We start from the raw sequence: 23,512 nt of genomic DNA, 5'->3' as shown, positions 1-23,512 counted from the left end.
AAATATCGAGACACTTTACTATATGCAAGCATTGCATTTGGAATTGCAAAAGTTTGTCAAACAAGTCTGCCCTTAGAAATTGGAGTATTGTATCTGTATCGATATCGTTTTGACACTATTTTTCTTTTGGAGATTGTAACAAAGCGAAAATAGAAGGTGAAAGTAGGATAAACATGGAGATGGAAAAGGCGCACAACTGGACAGACTTCGATAAATTAACTACAGTACCATACAATAAACATAGAAAGTTTGTAGGTGTAGAGTATCCTGGGATAATAAAGAATCCCGAGAGAGCTCTCAAAACCCTAGGAGGAATTGATAATCTTGAAAAGGTACTACTATAGTATTGAGAAAGCTCTTTGGAAATAGTAAACAGGTTCAGTACAATGTCTTGATTTAGCTATATAGCCTGAATAAGTTATATAGCTTTATTGAGCCATTCAGAATAGCTTGATTTAGCCATTTTGTCATACATTTTTCTTAAATGTGTTATTTTTTCAGCATGTAAAAACAATTGCACTTTAGTGCAGAGATAGCTATTAACTTTCAACTGTTCTGTAAACAATGCATGTAAAGTAACTCATCAAATGGTGTCTCCTTATGAGATTTTGCACTTAAAGTTCGGAAAGTTTTGAAGCAATTGATTATTGACCACACAAATACTTCTGGAATTAAATGTAAAAGAGGACAGTTATGGTAAACAAGATAATTATAATTGATTGGTAATCTTATGCACACAAAGTGGTGGACAGTTACCCAAACAATGGAAATATATATTCTGCTTAAAAGTGTTTAAAAGCTGCAACGTTAAACTATTTTGATTAGTATTACTTTAGTAAAGCCTAAAAAAAAAAGTTGTGTGTTTAGGGTAACCCGACCTAACCTACAAAAATGCCCCGATCCTACCATTTTTATCCAATTGTGAATTTTTATTATTTCTATTAAAAAATCCGTTTTTAAATATGGCAGAAACAAACATTCTAAGGATTCATGCAGAAAAAAAAAAATGATAAAATAAAAAAAAATCCCTACCTACCTAACCTAATTTTTTCATCAGTGTTACCCTAAACACACATTTTTTTATTTTAGGCCTAATGGTCAATTTTGCAAATATGAGTAATAAGTTCATTGCAATTTTTTGTCTATTTCTTATAATAAACATTTTCATTAAAAACTGCATATGAATAGTTAAATCAAGCTATTCTGGATTCAAGCTATTAAGCTATATAGCTAAATCAAAAGATTGTACTTGACCAGGTAAAGGCATTTAACATGATGATGTTTTGAAGATGTTTACATAAATTAATTTTTTCTTTTGAATTAACCTGGGTGGGGAGGTGGTGGGCCTACAGACTCTGCTCTACTGACCTTCCTTCATCTTTGCTCGCCAAGGGTGACGATCCACGGTGTTCCTCTATTCACTGAACAGAGGAACCATACCCAAGAAGATCACTGTGGATCAACCTAGGGTGAATAAGAGGAACGCCATGAATCATCACCCTTGGCTAGTGAAGATGACCTTCCTGTAGATCTTCACATGTTTATCATGTTTATAATATAATGATGAAATTAACTTCAGGTGTATGTTTTATAATTATGGATTGTTTATAGTGAAGATGTAGGCACTTAAGGTGTATGTTAATCTACAAAGGGTTTTAATTTATAGGTGTATTCAACAACAAACAAAAGAGCAGATTTACATTTTCAACCTGAAAACATCTTTTGTAAACCGGCGTTTGCTGAAAGGGCAGCCGCAACATGCCTTCTGTTGAAAGTGAAGCGGAGAAGGAGAAAGGGAGAGAAATCTTGGGAGAGTTGTCAATACCAAGTGGAAGTCCTGGGCAGCCTTGAAACAATGTATACATTTAATAGTAAGTGTTTTTTCATGGAAATACCGGTAACAATTAGTATTCTAACATAATCAGTTAATTATATACTCTTACATTCCTTTAAAGATAGGTGTGTTCAAAATAAACAACAATCTTTTTCTCTAATGATATCTTAGATAAGAATATGTACATGTATATGGAAGCAACTTTAATTTTAATGTGTTTTAAAAGCATCGTAAAGGCTCCTTAGTTTCATTAAAGAATTTTTAGGAACTCTTGTTTAGGTTTGATTTCACATAATGAAGAATTTGTTTAGTTCACAAAGCAATCCATAATTAGGTATGTTTCGACAACTCTCATTGCATTGTTCATAAATCAAACTTGCAGAGTTTTCACATTTTATACAAGTGACACTCAATTAAAACTCCAATTTTCCCCCTTATATCTTAGTTAATTTACTTTTGATCTCTCACACTTATTTTTCTCAAAGTTATTGGTCCCTCAAAGTTAACTACAATTTTTATATTTCTACCATTCTGAACATAATTACTACCTGGGTTTAGGAAATTTTCAAGTTTATATATTGATCTTTACATCGCACATAATAAAAGCATATAATTAAATTAATGCATGATTCTACATATAGTTGATATCTATACTTTAATTAAATTTCAGGTATGGCAGACTTTCAGTATCTTCCAGTTGTAAAAGGCAAAAATGGCAAACTAGAGCAGATTCATGATAGAATTGTCCTGAGTGATTTTGTGGACAGGAATGAATTCATAGACAGGGATGTCCCCGTCTTCCTACCGCCTGTCATATTCTCCAGGTAAAGCAAAGCTTTAGGAAAGAGAATTGAAAGATGTGTCCATACAAAAGAAAATAGGGTTGAATAAGATAAAACTATAGCAAATAGTTCTGAGGAACTTCTTTCTTTTCTTATTTATACTGACTACTGGAAGTGGTTTAAAGTTTACAACAGATGTTGATAAGTAATCCCTTTCTTTACTCTTTAACCTTGCATCGTACTGACCTTTGAGACCCCTGATAAGTTGACTTCTATAACCACTGTAATTCTACCTGATCTATGACCTCTGTGATCCCTGTAATTGACTGACCTGTGTGACCTGCTGACCTCTTTGACCCCTGTAATTGACGTCTGTGTCCTTGTCATCTGCTGACCCCTGTAATTGACTGACCTCTGTGACCCTGTAATTGGGTGTCCTCTGATTGTAGGTTTGACTACCCAGACAAGGACTACCTGTACAGAGATGCTGTGGTACACAAGCCGGGCTATGTGAACCCGGACAAGGACCGCCCAGCTAACCTGATTGGTACAGGTGAGCTAAAAGTCAAGTAGTTCAAACAGGTCAACAAGAATTCAATCCCTGTGTAAATGTTTTACTTAAAGTATTGTACATAATTATATAATAAGTGATCATGTAGAAGCAAAGATTACTTACAAGGGAAGAACAATTCAACTTTTTTTTTAAGTAAAAGTATAAAAGCAAGAAATTGAAGCAACATTATTTGAAACAACAGCATTAAAAAGCTTTGTAAAATAAAAATTTCCAGAACTATTTTAAACCAATGGTTTTGTTAAACATCTTTATCAATGTCAACAAATGATTATATGTATGCTTTGTAGTGAGGGAAAAAAGAAAAGTGTACACAGTTTTCTTGAACTACAATGATGAAGTTCCAGAGAAACCTCAAGAGGAAGCAGTTGTAAGCCTGCGACTCAAATACAATGCACCCCAAGGCGAAGAAGAATTGGCCAAGGTGAATATATTTTCTATTTCATTGGTTGCCTGACTTTTGTCAGATTTTAAAATTTTGAAACATACACCAAAGCAAATCGTTCAAAATAGGAATCAATTTCAAAGTCAGGCCATAAAAAATAGTTAATTTGTTCTCAATATCTTCAAAACAGATTCAGCAGGATAAGGGTTTATTTTTGTTTTTATTTCATAAAAAAAGATGTAGGTTTTTTTCTATTATTTTTACAATTTGCAATTCTTATTCTTCAGAAAACATCAAAGCTATGAGGTTTGAGAGAGCCCTGTGTTAGAGCATCATTAGAATATTAAGTGTAGTACATGTACAAGCCTCAGAAACTCCCTTTTGCATTTGTAGTTTGTGTTTTTCTTACAGTTGTTTGAGCAGCGACCTGTCTGGTCCCGGACGGCACTAAACAGCTTTTACACAGGTAAGCTGGATAAGCTGAAATACCTGCTGCCCTTGGTCTCCTTCTACTACCTGAACGGCCCCTGGAGGTGTCAGTGGGTCAGGTTCGGCTACGACCCTCGCAAGCACCCAGAGGCAAAGATGTACCAAATCGTAGATTACAGGGCCAGGCAAAGTAAGTAAAAAGAGTGTGGAATGGTACTATTTACAGTTAACATGATTATAGTGATTTATAAACACCCAAGATTTATTGACTTGAAACATGATAAAATTTAGGATCAACAGGTATGTTGTCAAAAGTGCTGAGTTATAAACTTTGATGTGTTGTCAGACTCGCCTGCTGATATAGTTGGTGTTACTCTAAAGAGATCGCCAAATGTTATTGCCTTTCCTGCTATGAAGAGAAAAAATGCCAATGCCGCAAAAATAAACCTGACTGCAGCTCGTACTCCAAAAACCACTACCCCAGAGGAAAGTGAAGAATACAAAGTGAGTCAGTGGAATCATGGGGCGGGGATTATCAGCCATATAATGTCATCTATTTCAGTTTTTGTGCAAAAGTGGGATAAGTTTGGGAAAAGATCCAAATTTGTAGGGTTAGAATACAATTTAGTAATTTGAAGTTAATGACTAAACTGAGTAGCTTTGTGAATTCTTTAGATTCCACTCCATGTGTATGTCCCAGAGAGGTTGCCTCCTTGCAGACAGATGTTTTACCAAATGTGTGACATCCAGATGGAGGAAATTCAGTCCATCATTGAAAACAGCACAGTCCCCGTAAGCCTCTATATAAAAGAAATATTTACATTCCACTAATTTTTTGCATGTAAAATGTGTGGGAAGCTACTGCAGATATAGCACCATAACACAGTTATCATCAGTATTCGTTGAATACCAATTTTCATGGATTTCGTAGTTAAATTTATCCATGAAAATAAATGTTCATTGAAGTGCACTTTCTACTAACTGTTAGTATTGATAGGATCATTGGCCACGAATTTAAGTATCCTTGAAACTGTGTTTTTCACTTTAACCACAAAAATTGATACCCTTGAATATTAATGAAATCACAGTAAGGAGTTTATAAAGACATCACAATGTGGATGCTGTTAAAATGCAACGTCACAAATGAAAATCAAAGTCTGCGCTTTAGTTTCTCATTTTGTATGCACACACCATTGCAGTTATGAGACTATATCTTTAAAAAAAAATTTTGATTAATTTAAATGCCTATATCTCTCCCAAGTTACAATTATTAGATAAGATTTGGTTTATTCCTTGGGTTTTATTTAAACTGTATAATAAATCTTTACGTACCAATTACATTGTATTAAGTGATTACCAAAAGACACAGCTTTACAAATCTATCTATACTACTATATCAAAATATCAGACTCGAATTTTTGGGCTTTAATACCGAGAAATTGGAAGGGTACTATCTTTTGTTTTATATATTTTAATCATCATTGGTACTTGAAGGTTACCAATTTGTTTTTATTTTTTCATAATCAAGCTTCGCTAATTAATAATCAACGAAAATTCCTTTAAAAAATCCGGAAATCATCTGAATTTTTTGGATTTTACAATCTTGTGCATGCGCATTACATTCACCCCAAATCATGAGAGGCTGTTTAGTTTATGTTTCCACAATATCACATTTGCAAGGATAAATTTTTATTGGAAATTTGGCCATCAAAGGATAACTCTGCATTTATTATGAAAAATCCCGAGAGTTCTGAATGTCAACATGAAGTGTAAATTCGAAGCGAGTAAAAAACGTTGGTGAAAAAGTGTTGAATTTCTTATTTATAAAATATGAATTAAATTTTTAAATGAAAGGTATTTACAGCCTCAAAATGGTTTGTTATGAATAATTTGACTGTTATTTTCAATACAGCTTCATTAATTTTCTCTAAAATCATTTTGAAGCAATTTTGCATTTTTTGCTACATTACAGGTACCGGTATATGGGAGGCATTTTAATTAACTGTGGTGAAGGCCTGTGCCGGGACACAGTTAGATTATTATAACTAAGCAGAGTGTAGTGAAATTAATAGCATTATTGTAGGCTTAAAGCTTGGTTATGTAAATTTCAACAATACAGTGTGTCAATGTATCTCTTTCGTAAATGTCCGATATCATATGCAATGCCAACCCGTGCACGCACGGGTCAAAATCTAGTAGTAATAATTATAAACATATACTGGTTCATTTCATTTGAATTTGGACATATTTCTGTGTTCTGTTTTGTGTTATTTGAAACATCTTAATCACCATAATTATAAAATTATTTTTGATAAATGTACGCTATACTTTCATTATAGGTATGCACAGAAAAAGATGGTTGGTGCCACAAAGGCACAGTAGAGAAAATACGAGACATCATGACCAAGCGAGCACTGGAAGTTCTTGACAGCCAAGGAATATCTGTGTCCCACATCCTACGTGAGTTATTCCGCGTTTAATTGATGTAGTCAACAGGCTTATTATAATATTTTGCTAATTTGTACTGTAGATATCATGTCACTTTATCTACCTTCCTTTGAGGAGAACCTTTGAAATATGACGTGTAGTGTTCCTGTCAGTGCATTGTGTAGTATAATCTTTTGGTCCGAAACAAAGACAAATGTGATTTGAATATTTGTAACCATTCCTAATTTTTAAGGGGCAAGTGTGGCATCTTTGAAAATTGTGTTATCGGCATGAAGATTTAATTTTCATGATACACTCAACTTGGTTAGAATCAGTGAGCTGTCATAGACAGAAGTAGAGTACGTTGCTGTGAGCGTTAGTTGTCTGTGCTGAGTATGTTGCTGTGACCGTCGGTAGTCTGTGCTGAGTATGTTGCTGCGACTGTGGTTGTCTGTGCTGAGTATGTTGCTGTAACCTTCAATTTTCTGTGCTGTGTATGTTGCTGTGACCGTCGGTAGTCTGTGCTGAGTATGTTGCTGTGACTGTTGGTTGTCTGTGCTGAGTATGTTGCTGTGACCGTCGGTTGTCTGTGCTGAGTATGTTGCTGTAACCGTCGGTAGTCTGTGCTGAGTATGTTGCTGTGACTGTCGGTTGTCTGTGCTGAGTATGTTGCTGTGACTGTCGGTTGTCTGTGCTGAGTATGTTGCTGTGACTGTCGGTTGTCTGTGCTGAGTATGTTGCTGTGACTGTCAGTTGTCTGTGCTGAGTATGTTGCTGTAACCTTCAATTGTCTGTGCTGAGTATGTTGCTGTAACCTTCAATTGTCTGTGCTGAGTATGTTGCTGTGACTGTCGGTTGTCTGTGCTGAGTATGTTGCTTGACTGTCAAAAGTCTGAGCTGAGTATGTTGATTGACTGTCAGTTCTCTGTGCTGAATATGTTGCTGTGACTGTCGGTTGTCTGTGCTGAGTATGTTGCTGTGACTGTCGGTTGTCTGTGCTGAGTATGTTGCTGTGACTGTGGTAGTCTGTGCTGAGTATGTTGCTGTGACTGTGGTAGTCTGAGCTGAGTATGTTGCTGTGACTGTGGTAGTCTGTGCTGAGTATGTTGCTGTGACCGTCGGTTGTCTGTGCTGAATATGTTGCTGTGACTGTGGTTGTCTGTGCTGAGTATGTTGCTGTGACTGTCGGTTGTCTGAGAGGAGTATGTTGCTGTAACCTTCAATTGTCTGTGCTGTGTATGTTGCTGTAACCTTCAATTGTCTGTGCTGAGTATGTTGCTGTGACTGTCGGTTGTCTGTGCTGAATATGTTGCTGTGACTGTCGGTTGTCTGTGCTGAGTATGTTGATTGACTGTCAAATGTCTGTGCTTAGTATGTTGCTGTGACTGTCGGTTGTCTGAGCTGTGTATGTTGCTGTGACTGTGGTAGTCTGTGCTGAGTATGTTGCTGTGACCGTCGGTTGTCTGTGCTGAGTATGTTGCTGTGACCGTCGGTTGTCTGAGAGGAGTATGTTGCTGTGACTGTCGGTTGTTTGAGCTGTGTATGTTGCTGTGACTGTCGGTTGTCTGTGCTGAGTATATTGCTGTGACCGTCGGTTGTCTGTGCTGAGTATTTTGCTTGACTGTCAAATGTCTGAGCTGAGTATGTTGTTTGACTGTCAGTTCTCTGTGCTGAATATGTTGCTGTGACCGTCGGTTGTCTGTGCTGTGTATGTTGCTGTGACTGTCGGTTGTCTGTGCTGAGTATATTGCTGTGACCGTCGGTTGTCTGTGCTGAGTATTTTGCTTGACTGTCAAATGTCTGAGCTGAGTATGTTGTTTGACTGTCAGTTCTCTGTGCTGAATATGTTGCTGTGACCGTCGGTTGTCTGTGCTGTGTATGTTGCTGTGACTGTCGGTTGTCTGTGCTGAGTATGTTGCTGTGACTGTCGGTTGTCTGTGCTGAGTATTTTGCTGTGACTGTCGGTTGTCTGTGCTGAGTATGTTGCTGTGACTGTCGGTTGTCTGTGCTGAGTATTTTGCTTGACTGTCAAATGTCTGAGCTGAGTATGTTGTTTGACTGTCAGTTCTCTGTGCTGAATATGTTGCTGTGACCGTCGGTTGTCTGTGCTGAGTATATTGCTGTGACCGTCGGTTGTCTGTGCTGAGTATGTTGCTGTGACTGTCGGTTGTCTGTGCTGTGTATGTTGCTGTGACTGTCGGTTGTCTGTGCTGAGTATGTTGATTGACTGTCAGTTCCCTGTGCTGAATATGTTGCAGTGACTGTGGTTGTCTGTGCTGAGTATGTTGCTGTAACCTTCAATTGTCTGTGCTGAGTATGTTGCTGTGACTGTCGGTTGTCTGTGCGGAGTATGTTGCTGTGACTGTCGGTTGTCTGTGCTGTGTATGTTGCTGTGACTGTCGGTTGTCTGTGCTGTGTATGTTGCTGTGACTGTCGGTTGTCTGTGCTGTGTATGTTGCTGTGACTGTCGGTTGTCTGTGCGGAGTATGTTGCTGTGACTGTCGGTTGTCTGTGCTGTGTATGTTGCTGTGACTGTCGGTTGTCTGTGCTGTGTATGTTGCTGTGACTGTCGGTTGTCTGTGCTGAGTATGTTGCTGTGACTGTCGGTTGTCTGTGCTGAGTATGTTGCTGTGACTGTCGGTTGTCTGTGCTGAATATGTTGCTTGACTGTCAAATGTCTGAGCTGAGTATGTTGTTTGACTGTCGGTTGTCTGTGCTGAGTATGTTGCTGTGACTGTGGTAGTCTGTGCTGAGTATTTTGCTTGACTGTCAGTTCTCTGTGCTGAATATGTTGCTGTGACTGTCGGTTGTCTGTGCTGAATATGTTGCTGTGACTGTCGGTTGTCTGTGCTGAGTATGTTGCTGTGACCGTCGGTTGTCTGTGCTGAGTATGTTGCTGTGACTGTCGGTTGTCTGAGCTGTGTATGTTGCTGTGACTGTCGGTTGTCTGAGAGGAGTATGTTGCTGTGACTGTCGGTTGTCTGTGCTGTGTATGTTGCTGTAACCTTCAATTGTCTGTGCTGAGTATGTTGCTGTGACTGTCGGTTGTCTGTGCTGAGTATGTTGCTGTGACTGTCGGTTGTCTGTGCTGAGTATGTTGCTGTGACTGTCGGTTGTCTGAGAGGAGTATGTTGCTGTGACTGTCGGTTGTCTGAGAGGAGTATGTTGCTGTGACTGTCGGTTGTCTGTGCTGAGTATGTTGCTTGACTATCGGTTGTCTGTGCTGAGTATGTTGCTGTGACTGTCGGTTGTCTGAGAGGAGTATGTTGCTGTGACTGTCGGTTGTCTGTGCTGAGTATGTTGCTGTGACCGTCGGTTGTCTGTGCTACATGTTGTGTGATCTCAGGAGACTTCTGATTCATTCAAGCATCTCATATCCTCACATTAGACCAGTATCAATAACGAAATTAGTCACACAATTGTTATGTGTGTAAAGTTGTGTATGATATTTTATTCAGCAGGATATAATTTCAGTTTTTGTCATAAAATGTTTCTATGTTTGGGTGTTAAGAAACCTAAAAGTGATCAGATTTCAATTCAAATTGTAATGCTGTACATCCTCTGTTAGTTCTATGGAGGTCGTTTTGCCACCTGCACAGAATGAAGTCAGAGCCCCTATTACAAACTTAACTGATAGGTACTATGAGAATACTAAATGAAAGTGACACGGTCAAGATTTACTAAAGATACAAAACATTGTCACAAACTGATTTACCTTTTAGAGAGTTATTACCCTTTGAGTTATACATTCCCTGCTCATTTGATTTTATTCATATTAAAAAAAAAGCTTCACTATTGCTTCAGGGCATGATATGTCTGATGTGTGTAATCCTAGAGCAATCATTCATATTCATGATGTACTGAGTGAACTGTTTTATCAGTATTATGGTATGTGCAAAGAGAATACCGTGTTCCAACCGTACCGAATCGAAATGTTAAAAAATCACTCAGGCCTGCAATCGGGACATGCATCATAAGCTGATAGCAACCGCAGGCCCCAGGGCATAGTGTGTAGACACTGTTACCTAGCTAACTTTAAGAAATATGACCTTTATTACAGTATATATTGGCAGATCTGGTTGGTTTCCTTTAAAGCGCTATCTGTCAAACACTGTCTTCTTTCTAAGTATGCAAATTATAGTCAAGCAAAGCCGGCTGTAAAAAAAGGAATGAATGGTAAATGATGAAATTTGTTCAGACATTGATTATTCAGAATACTGCTGACTTAGCAAAATTGTGGGAGAATCTTACGATGCTGGCAAAATGGAGGATTAGAAATCAATTCAGTTGGACAGTATGCAATGGTATGGCCATAAAAAGAAAGCAGTGAAAGCAACAGAATATGAAGAATTTGATATTAGCTGACATGGCAGGGAGTCATGCTGGGTACCTGTATCTCACCTGTCAGAGAATCTACAGTGGCTGAAATCTACCATCCATAAAATCTACATATGTACTTATATAACATTCAACTGTCTGTTATATCCTTAATAGAATTTTTTTAAATTCTATTTTGTCAAGTGAATTGTTAAGTGTACTTCATTAATAAGTCATAAATATGCGAATATGTCATAACGTTGTACGCCCATAATTTTCACCCTAGAGAAGCATTCTATTTTAATCAAAATATTTGAGGGGGTGGGACCTGTTTACCAAATTTTTTGGACCCCCACTGGTTTTCTGCGTGAGCAGTAAGACAACTTTCACCTAGCCGCTCGACCTGGTGCACCTCTTGTCGGTACTGAATGCATCTCTTATCTGTATACCTGTCCACCTGTATACATGCCTATTTGTATGCCTGCCTACCTGTATACCTGTCTGTACCTCTCTGTAAACCTGCACCTCTCTAGTTTAAGTTTCTTGGACAAATAGAATTTTCATTCATCCTCCTTGATATTAGAAATGACATAATATGGAATTTATCCATTCCTTTCATATTTGCAACCTTTAAACAGGGTGACAAACTGATTTACTTTGAAAGGTATTCCAACACACAATTTTTTTTATAAAGCCATCAACAATTTTGTCACTTTAAAATTGATTAAAAAGGATCAAAGATTTGTGAACAGAAGCATCTCTGTTTGACTTGCCTCCTTCCTTTTAGATGTTAGAGCTATTTTTAAACCATTTGAATGATTGGCAGACAATAATCTATTTACTCATATCAAACATTAGACTGAAAAAACAATGGGCATAGTGTAAATGCAACGTCGGGTTTGGAGCACTTTGTTCCAAAAATTTTAGTATAAAGCAGTAGACCTTGATCGTCTATTCTTGCAATATTTTCAATTCTTCTGAAATATATTAGACCTCCTCGATCGTGATTTCAGTTTTTCATTTTCAGTTTTTATTTGAAAAACAATTATTGCATAACGGAATATGTACAATTGAAATATGTTTTCAATCAAATCATCATATATTGATAAATTTTCAAACACCCAATTAACCTGAGAAGTCCGACACCAGACAAGTACCACACCAGACAAGTGCATGATTCACCGGAAATTTTTAGACAAACATGGACCAATCAACAAGGTAGCTGTTTACGTAATCACAAGAATTGTTTTGATGCAGGGAACAATAGATAAATATTCAATTACACTGGAATATAATAAAAAAAATTAAAAAATGGAGCATTTTGACAAAATAAAAGAAATTGTAAGTGTAATCATACAATACGCATTACAAACGATATTGGCAATCTTACTTCCACGATATCCATATTCATGGCCTGAAAAAGTGGGGTAAAGTATAATACGCAAGTCCACTTTTGATCTAATTTTGGCTGAAAAAATGCATGTTTATTCATTACAAGACTTAACAGTATAAACTGAAATATGTTGCTTGTTTGGATTTATATTCACAGTTGTTTAAATCAATTGCAATGACAGGAAAATTGACCGATAATTGAGTTTACTGTAATAATTATCCCACATAAGGCTGATCGATAAGTGGCCGGATTAGGGGAGATAACTCTCACTAATAAAATAAGCAGTCAGGGTTTTTTTTATTGCGGCCAGTTAACAGATTAGACAAGATCCAGATTGCACAACATTTTTTAAGCATATATTAAATTTTACGAAAATATCAATGGACTGAACAATTTCGCTGGTTTGGACAACATGCTGGAATGCACAACAAGTTTTACTGTAGGCATGTAAAGGTGTAGAAATATATGTCAATATAAATTAAGATATAAATTAGAAAATGTAGATACAACTTTGAAAGTGTATAAGTGAAATATTGTAGATCTACATCAAAGTAATAGTGTAGATACAAGTATGGATCATTATATTGAGTGTAATAGTGTAGATACAAGTATGGATCATTATATTGAGTGTAATAGTGTAGATACAAGTATGGATCATTATATTGAGTGTAATAGTGTAGATACAAGTATGGATCATTATATTGAGTGTAATAGTGTAGATACAAGTATAGATCATTGTATTGAGTGTAATAGTGTAGATACAAGTATGGATCATTATATTGAGTGTAATTGTGTAGATACAAGTATGGATCATTATATTGAGTGTAATAGTGTAGATACAAGTATAGATCCTTGTATTGAGTGTAATAGTGTAGATACAAGTATGGATCATTATATTGAGTGTAATTGTGTAGATACAAGTATGGATCATTATATTGAGTGTAATAGTGTAGATACAAGTATGGATCATTGTATTGAGTGTAATAGTGTAGATACAAGTATGGATCATTATATTGAGTGTAATAGTGTAGATATGAGTATGGATGTAATAGTCCATCAGTATATAAAGTGTAATAGTGTAGATATGCATGTAACAGTGTATCAGTATAAGTGTAAAACAATTGAAGTGTAGATGTTAGTATGGATCTTAAAGTGTATCAGTATATTTAAAAGTGTAATAGTGTAGATGTAAGTATGGATGTAATAGTGTAAAAGTATAAGTGTAATAGTGTAGATATGCATGTAATAGTGTATCAGTATAAGTGTAATAGTGTAGATGTAAGTATGGATGTAATAGTGTATCAGTATAATAGTGTAGATGTAAGTATGAATGTAATAGTGTATCAGTATAATAGTGTAGATGTAAGTACGAATGTAATAGTGTATCAGTGTAATAGTGTAGATGTAAGTATGGATGTAATAGTGTATCAGTATAATAGTGTAGATGTAAGAATGGATGTAATAGTGTATCAGTATATTTGAAAAAGTAATAGTGTAGATGTAAGCATGGATGTGATAGTGTATCAGTATATTTAAAAGTGTAATAGTTTAGATGTAAGAATGGATGTAATAGTGTATCAGTATATTAAGTGTAATAGTGTAGATATAAGTATGGATGTAATAGTGTATCAGTATATTTAAAAGTGTAATAGTGTAGATGTAAGTATGGATGTAATAGTGTATCAGTATAATAGTGTAGATGTAAGTTTTGATGTAATAGTGTATCAGTATATTTAATTTGTAATAGTGTAGTTGTAAGTATGGATGTAATAGTGTATCAGTATATTTAAAAGTGTAATAGTGTAGATGTAAGTATGGATGTAATAGTGTATCAGTATATCTAAAAGTATTATAGTGTAGATGTAAGTATGGATGTAATAGTGTATCAGTATATTTAAAAGTGTAATAGTGTAGGTATGAGTGTGAGTGTTATCAGGAATTTTGCCTTGATTAAATAGCATTGATAGTTCAACACTACATATGTATAATATTAAGTTGTTTTATTTAAACTCTTTTATTTCTTGGATTTTTTCCCCTATCTCAAACCAAGATCTACAATGACCTGTACTTTTATTTGGACATACAGGTAGACTTAATCAACCCTCACAGCGCAGTCTGTGTACATGAAGTACATTTCATTCTCATTTTATCAACAGGATAATGATCTTAAGCTTAGAAAATATTCGTCATTTCATTCATTTGTGAATTAGAAAGTAAAGTTTGTGTTTTTTTGTTATGTTTTGTGCCTGGGAGACATGCTGGGTGTACATGCTGAGAATACTAATCCCAGTGTTTCTTTCCGTCTTAAGAATGACTTGTATTGTGGAGTTCACACTTTTGCCAGCATGGCATCGAAGGTCCGTGTACTCAAAAGTTACAGAAACACACCTAGACAAGAATTCTTCCGTCTCTGTAAATTGTGTGGGCAATCTGCACCCATGATTATTGCATACGTTGATTCGTTGATTCGACTAAACTAAAAAACATGGGGGCTTGTTGGCCTTTTCTTTTACCTGGTTAAATATTTTAGTTGTAAGGTAAAAATACATTATTAAGGTATTAAATGACACACTAAGCATGCTAAACCCTTGGGAACACTTTTAAATCCCTGCATGGGAGTGCAGATATTCAAGTTTTAGAGGTCTCTGATTGAGTATTAATTGTCAAATTCAAAATATGATTATAAATAGAAAGCTCATTAATATGTAAAAGTGTGTTGTCAGCAGTTGCCTCAAGGGAAATTATTATAGATTTTTAGTAAAACAATGTGTTTGTTCCCTGTTTATCTCATTAACATCATCAGCATAGTTGTTACACAACATATAATTTGTCAACTTCTGTTCAGATGTCTGTTTATGGAGGGCTTGTGTGACTAGGTCTGAAAATGATGAATCATGTCCCATTTTTTGGTGTATGAAATACTGATATTTATACCTGCAAGGTACTGTTAAAAATGCCAATTCATTTAAAGTATATGTATATATACAAGCAGATGACTTAAAGAGAAAAAAACAATCTTAACAATCTTAAAAAGTGAGCTGTCAACTGACCTGATCTAACATTTTGATAAGATTAATTTTAATCGTGTCAGAGGACTAAGAGTTGTGACTTTATATTCTGGCTTGTAATTCATCTGTAATGCTCCGTGAAAGATACATGTATATAAATTGTGTGCAAAATCTTTCAAACCCGGTTTTAAAGTCTGCCCATGAAAACGTTTACTATGTTATTGAAGAATTGAAATTCAGTTAATTTTGTGTTTTTAATGAGATATTGGTCTTGTAGATCATTCTAAATGTTATTCCAGCCCTAGTTTACGTATTCTTTATTTTTACTTTTTAAACAGCTTGTGTTTTTATTTAAATTTGAGCATTAGAAATTTTTACTCAAATGTTCATTTGAATCTCACTTAGATTTTATTTAAAAATCTGTTGCATACAATTTAGTAACTTTGCTGTCGATCATATAATTATAAGCATTATATTGAAAAGATCTGAGTGGGTTCATCCCAAATAAAATGAGGTGGAGACCATAGCAGGTAAAAATGAATTAAAATTGAGCAGTTAGACTAAAAAAGAGATTAATATGACAAAAAATAAAGCATTACAGTTATGTAAAAAGCAGGTTTTTCAAATGCTGCGCTGTAGTTGTTGTTCCTAAAAAAAAAACACTTGCCAGCTATGTGCACCTGGTCTGCATGCAGGCCTTGAATTAAATCGCTGCTGCACCCCACCCTAAGCCCTAACTGTGTATTTAAGGATTTCCTTGTGGCCGCAGATAAAGGTTATCCAGGTATTCCAGAAGAATCCCTCTGACACACCTGTACATGCAATATCACAGTGTCGGCACAGTTGGGAATAGAAACATGGATATTACTCAGTATTTGAGATTATCTCAATTTCATGCGTGAATTAACCCAGCGAGTAATTATTGGTAGTTTAGCTATGCTGTGACTGTACTGTACCATTCACTCTAATCAGTTCTGTGAAAGACAATGCACGAAATCAATTTAACCTGATCAGAATCGGCTAATGTAGGATTCTGATCTGGAAAGGTCCTCTCTGCTAGCTCTGACTGACCATCAATCATTTTATTTATCCAATTTCAGCGGACTCGGACTCGCACAGAATCATTCCACAAGCTTAATCACAGAACAGTATGGGAGTCCATTATTAGTATTGTAGATTATTCAGATTTATTCCTCACACATCTAACTCAAATAATTCTATAAAATAAGACAGAATAAATCTTACAATTGGTTTGGTTTCTAAGTCTTTGCATCCGGCTCTTTTGCTGGTACATGTATTATACTGCATATTCATCATCTAAAGTTTGCTACATGCGATGAACTTATACATGGACAAAATGTTGTTAACAAGATACATGTACAGGCATTAAACTATGAAGTCTGCTCTGATCAAAACATTGCTTATTAAGGTTTCTCCACCCTCGATGTTTTTATGGTTTAATCTGTGTAATTTTTGTTTAAATTTGATGATTAATATGCAAACAATCAAATTGAAGTTAAATATTGGTATGTTGCAAATATTTTGTTCATGCTGTAGGAGCTAACACAGGTACACTATCAGGACAGTTATAGCAACGACTGCTCTCTTATCAAACATCAAATTTATTTTAACTAATTTCGATATAATAAGTAGTTTTTAAAAGAAATTAATCGCAATCCTTTATTTTAAGTATTTTAACATTTTAAGGCCATTCAAAAATTGCCAGTATGAAAGCTATCACATTTACAGTGCATTTTGATATGATTTTTCAACCATGAATAAGTACAGTTTAGCAACATAAAACGTCTATAACTTTTGAAATAATGGTTCAAACTCACTGAAAATTGGTACATTTGTAATTCATTATATATCCTATCGAAATCAGCAAAGAAATGTTTACCTTGCCTGGTAAAAAATTATGAATTGTGGTCTCTGTCAAGTTTGCCTATATACGGTTTTATCAGTTTTTCATTGAATTCAGCGATTTCAACTCAAACTACTCTCTAAGAATTGTAAAACATTGGTGTCATTTCACTTTACATAGCTTAAAATGTGTTAAACACAAGTATAAATCATGAAATATTGGCAAAACTATGCACCACATAACACTATTATTATAACCGATAACGGTAAAATATTCCGGAATGCTCACAATGACGTCACACGACAATCGAAAGACCTTAAGGGAATGCACTGAACATTCTTGGTTTCATACCTTTACGAGACTTTTAAGATGAATTCTATTTGCTTACGAATTTTGCATGCATTAAAGTCGTACTTCTCTTTTTTTTCGTTTTCTGTCATGCAGGAGACTAGTAGTAATATAAATATCAGAAGATACCCTGTTCCAGGGGGTCAAAGGGTTTTTAATTTAACATCAGTTAATATGCCTAAACACAAATATTCCAAGTTTAGAGTTAGTTGGAAGATTTTAGCTTTGTATATTTGATGATGTTAGATAATTAGAAAAATATATTCAGTTTAAGAACCCTTGTGTCATTTGTAAATAGTGGTGTGGTTTTAAATTCCTGTATTTTATGATCATAAAGCAGTCAGTTTATGACCTCTCATGAATGTCAGCTTGGGCAGTGTTTACAACACTAACCGAGAAGTCAGTCTATAATCATTCATTCATTCTTCCTCCATCTTACAAATTCCATTTCATCTCCTGTTTACTTCATGTTTGAATGATTTCAGTTTGCCTTGAAAGCTTGATAAACTTGTGTGACAAGTGAACAATGGACTCCACTGCCACTGTTTCCCATCCATGTCAACCCATTCTTGTTTGTTACACATTTCTACTGAATTACACAAACCAAATAGCTTTTACTTTCCCATAATCAAGTGTCATGGACCTGTAACTCAGATCAAAAATGTAGCATGCCTTTTAAACGGTTTCTAATAATAATGTGTAACATGCATGTATCCAGTTTGTTTGCTGAACTACAGAAATTGAATTCAATGGTTTGGCACTATCATCAAAGTGAATTGGCAAAGAAGTTGGGTCCGTTAATTAATAATAAATACAGACTGAGATACTTGTACTTGGCATGTATACTGGCACAGTAGATTGATTAGGAGTACCAAAGGCCACACCTTTACAGGGTACATGTACAGGTGTGTTAAAATGGCAGCAACCCAGGAGCCATATGGTTATCCCACAAAATTAGCTAATCGCTACAGAAAGCCTTTTTATGAACAGCTTGTGACAAGATAACTTTTTGAAAAAAGTGATTACATCAACACTTGAGAATTCATAATCTTTTATCAGTTTATCCAAAAATTCATCAAAATATGACCATTTCTGCAGGCCTGTATTAAAGTGATGATGAGAATAGATAGTGTGATCTCAAACTGTTAATATATGTTAATCCCATTCAATAGATTGACAGATTGTAACTGGCTGGTACTGCCCTCCCACAGCTATTACTTGTTCACTGGAGCCAACAGTTAGCCATTGGCTGCAAGTTTGCCAAGGGTCAGAGAGAAATGGCTAGATCATGGTTCTGATTTTGAAGTTCTAGTTATTTGAATTTAGTAATTCTATTTTGGGGGCATATTTTAGAAAATATCAGGTCTAATACCGGTATTTCCATTTAACATTGTTTTCCTATTTGGGAAATCATAATTTTGTTTCGTTTCCATAAGTGTTACATTCTCATCTGTTTGTTGCTCCCCTGTTGTACACAAGGTCTGGTGAGACCAGTAATGGTGCAATACCAGAAATGGTTTGGTGTTTTAATACGCTGTACGTATCAGAATAACCTTAATATCAGTTTAACAGCAATCAGATAAAGTGGAAGCCTGTGTATTTGTTGCTATTATGTAAAAAAAAAAGTCTCTTTTTAATAGCCATGAGTGCAAATAAAGGTTACAATTGAGATTTAGAACAGTGGAGCCTAGTTGAAATACAGTTTGAATTATGGGTGTCTGGATTGCTGGAGCCCAACTCGAGTTGATAGTTCTTGAAGAGTTGTTATAACAATACAAAAAATAAGATGTCTACAAGCTAAATGTGAATAACACAAAACAAGTCAAAATCATGTATAAGGCAGTTTCATCAACACTTCTGATGTTGAAACCTCTTTGCCTCCACCAAATGCTTGTTCCCTCTTGGTGATATGTGTGACCTGTTTTCTGTGTTCACTTGTTGGTGCGTGACCGCGGTTTCTGTGTTCACTCGGTGGTGCGTGACCGATTGCTGCTCACTCATTGGTTTGTTACCTGGTTTTTTGTGTAAATGGACAGAGAGGGTGGTAATCAATGAAGGCTGATCAATTATTGAAGGAACTGTTTCTGCTTCTCCTCACTCAAAGGTCAGAGGTCACACCAACATCTCCGACATGGACCCATAAACACCTCCAGCAGCCTTTTTAATTGAATCAACAATATTGTTATACAAGTGTAATAAACAGTCTTCCATATTTCTATGAGTTTATAAAAACTGAGCGTGTTTCAAAATCAAATTGGTGGATTGCAATATTATGTACAAGATGACACATGATGACATATTTGTTTGTTTTTTACTTTTTGTAATATCTAAAAAAGGAACATTATGCATGTGCAATTTGCAAACAATATGGCTGCCTGTTGTTTGTTTTTATATTCTACTTTCATCAAATGCATCCTGGGAGTCAGACACATTTTAATAGGAGCAGTGATCAAGCAATAAATGTGTCTGCAATGATGTACTTGATTCTATTCAGAGATAACTTTAATGAAATCATCATTCCATGCACTTGTTATGTAACAAATTGCAGCCCCATCCTCCATTAACATGATTAAGCAATTTTATTTTTCCATGTTTGGGAGAACTTGAAAGAATCAGCGATACAAAAAATATTCTATCTCACAACTTCTGTTTAAAACTGAGGGATATTGTTTTATCGATTCTTAGCTTTCAGTGCAAATCTTGATTAGAAAAAAATAGAAATATGTGCATTTGATCGATTTGACTGCCCTCAGTAACCAAGCAAGACTGCATTATTTTGTTGGTAAATACAACTGTCACTATGGCCAACATTGCAAAAACTAGCTGTGAGATATACAGCTTTTCTGCATGTTATGTAAAGATATAATCAGAAGTCTTACATCATTGATATTGAAGATAAAGAAAATGAAAACACAAAACCAAATACACAGATATGCTTGAATTGTAATGCTGATGTTAGTTTTATTTGGATGTCTCAGAGAAAGGGACCAGTTTTTAGGTATCCCTGTAGTTGTCTTACTGGTACCAGTCCCTTGGAATGCATTGTTGTCGTCTGTGGTAGACACGATGAATTCTTGAAGGCCAGGTCGTGCTGTATAATGCATCATCAGTATTACATAGTGGTTGTAGGCAAAAAACTAAATTATCATTTGTTCACATCTGCTAGTGACATTTCTCCATATTGGGATGAGGCTAAGTAAAATGTCAATCCCAAGATTAAAAAGATTGGAGGCAGACCCTCAGCAAGTGTGCAGAATGATTACTGTTCTGGGGATGATTGCTATTTAATTGGCATTACTAGGTTGCTGATTATTTAATGAAGTCAGTTTTTGTTGTTGTAATGTGTTTTGTCTGTATGTCCTTCTTTCTGTGTTTTTGTAATAAAATCTCTCATTCAGTTCCCCTTACAGCTTTTAAATGCTTCTTTAATACAGCCTGTTTGTTTGATATTGTTGTGTTTTCTTGACCTCTAGGATGACCTTCACCCTTGCTGTTATTCTACAGTTTGACCTTTACTGCTTGGTGGTAGATTTAATTGCCTGATTTAATTTGTGAATGCCTGTGCTGCCTTTGAATTGGCACCCCAGACAAAAGACCCACTATAAATGCACTCTTTGGGCTGCCACAATAGACATAATTGCAGTTTTGATGATTATGCAACTTCCAGAGCCAGTTGTATGGTCTCTGATAAACCTCCTTGTAACTGAAATATATATATACTGTAAACATTTAGTCTACAGCATGCATACATGTCACACATCAGGTATATATAAGTATTTGCCCAGTGTTTGTATAGTATTTATAAAATGGTTCACCATTGTTGTTTTCTAGTATATATGAAGTATTTGCCCACTGATTGTTTCTAGTATATATGAAGTATTTACCCACTGATTGTTTCTAGTATATATCATTATGAAGTATTTGCCCACTGGTTGTTTCTAGTATATATGAAGTATTTGCCCACTGGTTGTTTCTAGTATATATGAAGTATTTTCCCACTGGTTGTTTCTAGTATATATGAAGTATTTGCCCTCTGGTTGTTTCCAGCATATACATGTATGAAGTATTTACCCACTGTTGATCTTATGTAAACTGTACACAGGTTTGACTACTATTTATTTTAAGTATAATACATACGTATTGTTTGTCTTCTGTTTATTTCTAGCATATGTGAAGTTTTTATTTACTGTAAGTATTAGTACATATTAAATGTATGCCCATTATATTGAGAAAGGTGTTTGCCAACTGTTATTTGTAGCTGGTATGATTTAGATCTCTATATCAGCCTTTTATCACCTTACCGAAGGTAGGGCTACATATCCATAAACTTTGACCTACTGGGGGTGGTTGCAAATGCAATGGTTGCAGACTGAGCTATGGGTAATTTATGCAACATAAAGATCTGTTGACATGCTAATGAGCCCCATTCCTGTCCTACCAATGCAGAGGTTCAGGACCTGTTTGTGAGTAGGTGTGTAATGTGTCTGGGAAAATTCAACCTTGTCAACAGTTTTATAGAACCTTTGGCATCTGAAATGTGCTGGCATCATGTTACCTTCCTAAAAAGTTCAGAATCTTGTTTGTGTATTTAAATTTTAAAAAAGGAAGGTAAAGAAAACATTCGTATCTTCATTACGTACTGCTCTTTTCTTCCTCATTTTGGGGTTATACATTAAGTCTCACCACCATTCAGATCCATAGTCTCCTAGTTGTGACCCCTAAATCCAGCGCTTCAGGCTTTCCACATGCTAACACATTTATTCTCATTCATTTGCATCATGATATGTCATTGAAATATTGTGTAGGCTAGTTACTATCTGTAGTGTTCAACAATGCTATCTTTGATGCATGCAGCTCACATATGTACATGTAGGACTGTTTAGCAGTTATTTTTAAGGAGCTGAAGTGTTTTACAATATTTTCACTGCTATCCATTATTTTTATTAGGAGCATATAATCATAAAGCACAGTCCTTTTGAAGTTTATCAGTTTATTAAAACACCCTGTCACCCAACGCCCACCCAAGAAATACAGGGGTAAGGGATTCCTTTAAATTAGGTCAAGATTTGTTTGTTGGTTGCGTGACTATTCCTGAACAGAGTTCTTTTTTATATCTAAATACCAAATTGTGCACCAGTTGTTGTGGAATTTTTTGGGATGATTATTAAACCCTGACAGCACAGCGGCGACAGCTAACGCCCACCATAGGTGGATCCCGGCTGGTGTCTCAAGTCCCCCCACAAAGCTCTTGACAGGGTAATTTATATCCCCTCATTCCGTGGCCGTTTATTGTTTACATTTTTCTAAATCTTTATTTGCACAAAGAAGTCACCCCTTTCACAAAGTAGTGCACAGATATCAATGACTGGCTACAGTGCATAGACACACTTTTGCAAGATTGCTCACGCAGTTTTTAGAGAAAGAGGGTTTGCAGTAAATTTTATTTGGCTGAAGACTAGCTACAAATGGATTTTGATGTCTTCTGCATTTATATATTAGTCAATTTTTATGGTATTAGATATTTTTATGAGCCTTTTCTGTAGTTTACCTTAAAACCAATTGAATAAGGAAAAATGATGTACATGTATTCTGTATTATAGGGTCAAAAGCAAAACACAGACCAAAAAAGTTAGCTGAGGACAATGATTTGGAGGATTTACCGGAGGGGGAGGAGGACTTCGATGACATGGAAGATTTAAATAATATGTATGATCTTATTGAGGATCAACAGATGGAAGATGACGTCAGTGAAATGGAGACCGAGTTGTTGGAGTGTGTGTAAGAGAGAGAGAGAGAGAGAGAGAGAGAGAGAGAGAGAGAGAGAGAGAGAATACGAGTACAATGTACTAATGATTAAATGTACAGATGATTAAAGACAAGCATTGCTCTAAGGAATAAAGACAAGCAGTGTACAGTTGTACTAACGATTAAAGAAGTGGAAGTAAGGAGTTTGTTATATTGGCTCTGTATATCCTCATCCCAACCCCCAACGGTAGGGATTTCGGAAAACCTGTCCTCAAAATTGAAAATACAATTAGCCTATACTTATTCAGGTATACAAACTGTATACGTAGTTCAGCAACTCGTCAATGCATTTACTATTTGCCCTGGTCATTGGAACGGGTTCAGTAATCAAAAACATTGGTCAAAAATA

At 35.7% G+C, this 23,512-nt stretch overlaps 1 protein-coding gene across 1 annotated transcript; it reads left to right on the top strand.

Moving 5' to 3' along the window:
* The first annotated feature begins 44 nt into the window (after window positions 1–44).
* Window positions 45–23,304, top strand: LOC105331313 (general transcription factor 3C polypeptide 5). Its single transcript, XM_011433442.4, has 10 exons — window positions 45–332; window positions 1,667–1,871; window positions 2,505–2,658; window positions 3,066–3,169; window positions 3,478–3,611; window positions 3,984–4,191; window positions 4,348–4,505; window positions 4,677–4,793; window positions 6,341–6,461; window positions 22,959–23,304. The coding sequence occupies exons 1-10, from the start codon at window positions 174–176 to the stop codon at window positions 23,138–23,140; spliced, it is 1,542 nt and encodes a 513-aa protein (XP_011431744.2). The 5' UTR covers window positions 45–173; the 3' UTR covers window positions 23,141–23,304.
* The last annotated feature ends 208 nt before the right edge of the window (window positions 23,305–23,512 follow it).

Source organism: Magallana gigas, chromosome 2 (assembly GCF_963853765.1).
Source record: "Magallana gigas chromosome 2, xbMagGiga1.1, whole genome shotgun sequence".
NCBI lineage: Eukaryota > Metazoa > Mollusca > Bivalvia > Ostreida > Ostreidae > Magallana > Magallana gigas.
The sequence above is the reverse complement of the archived record's forward strand: the minus strand, read 5'-3'. Positions and strand labels throughout refer to the sequence as shown.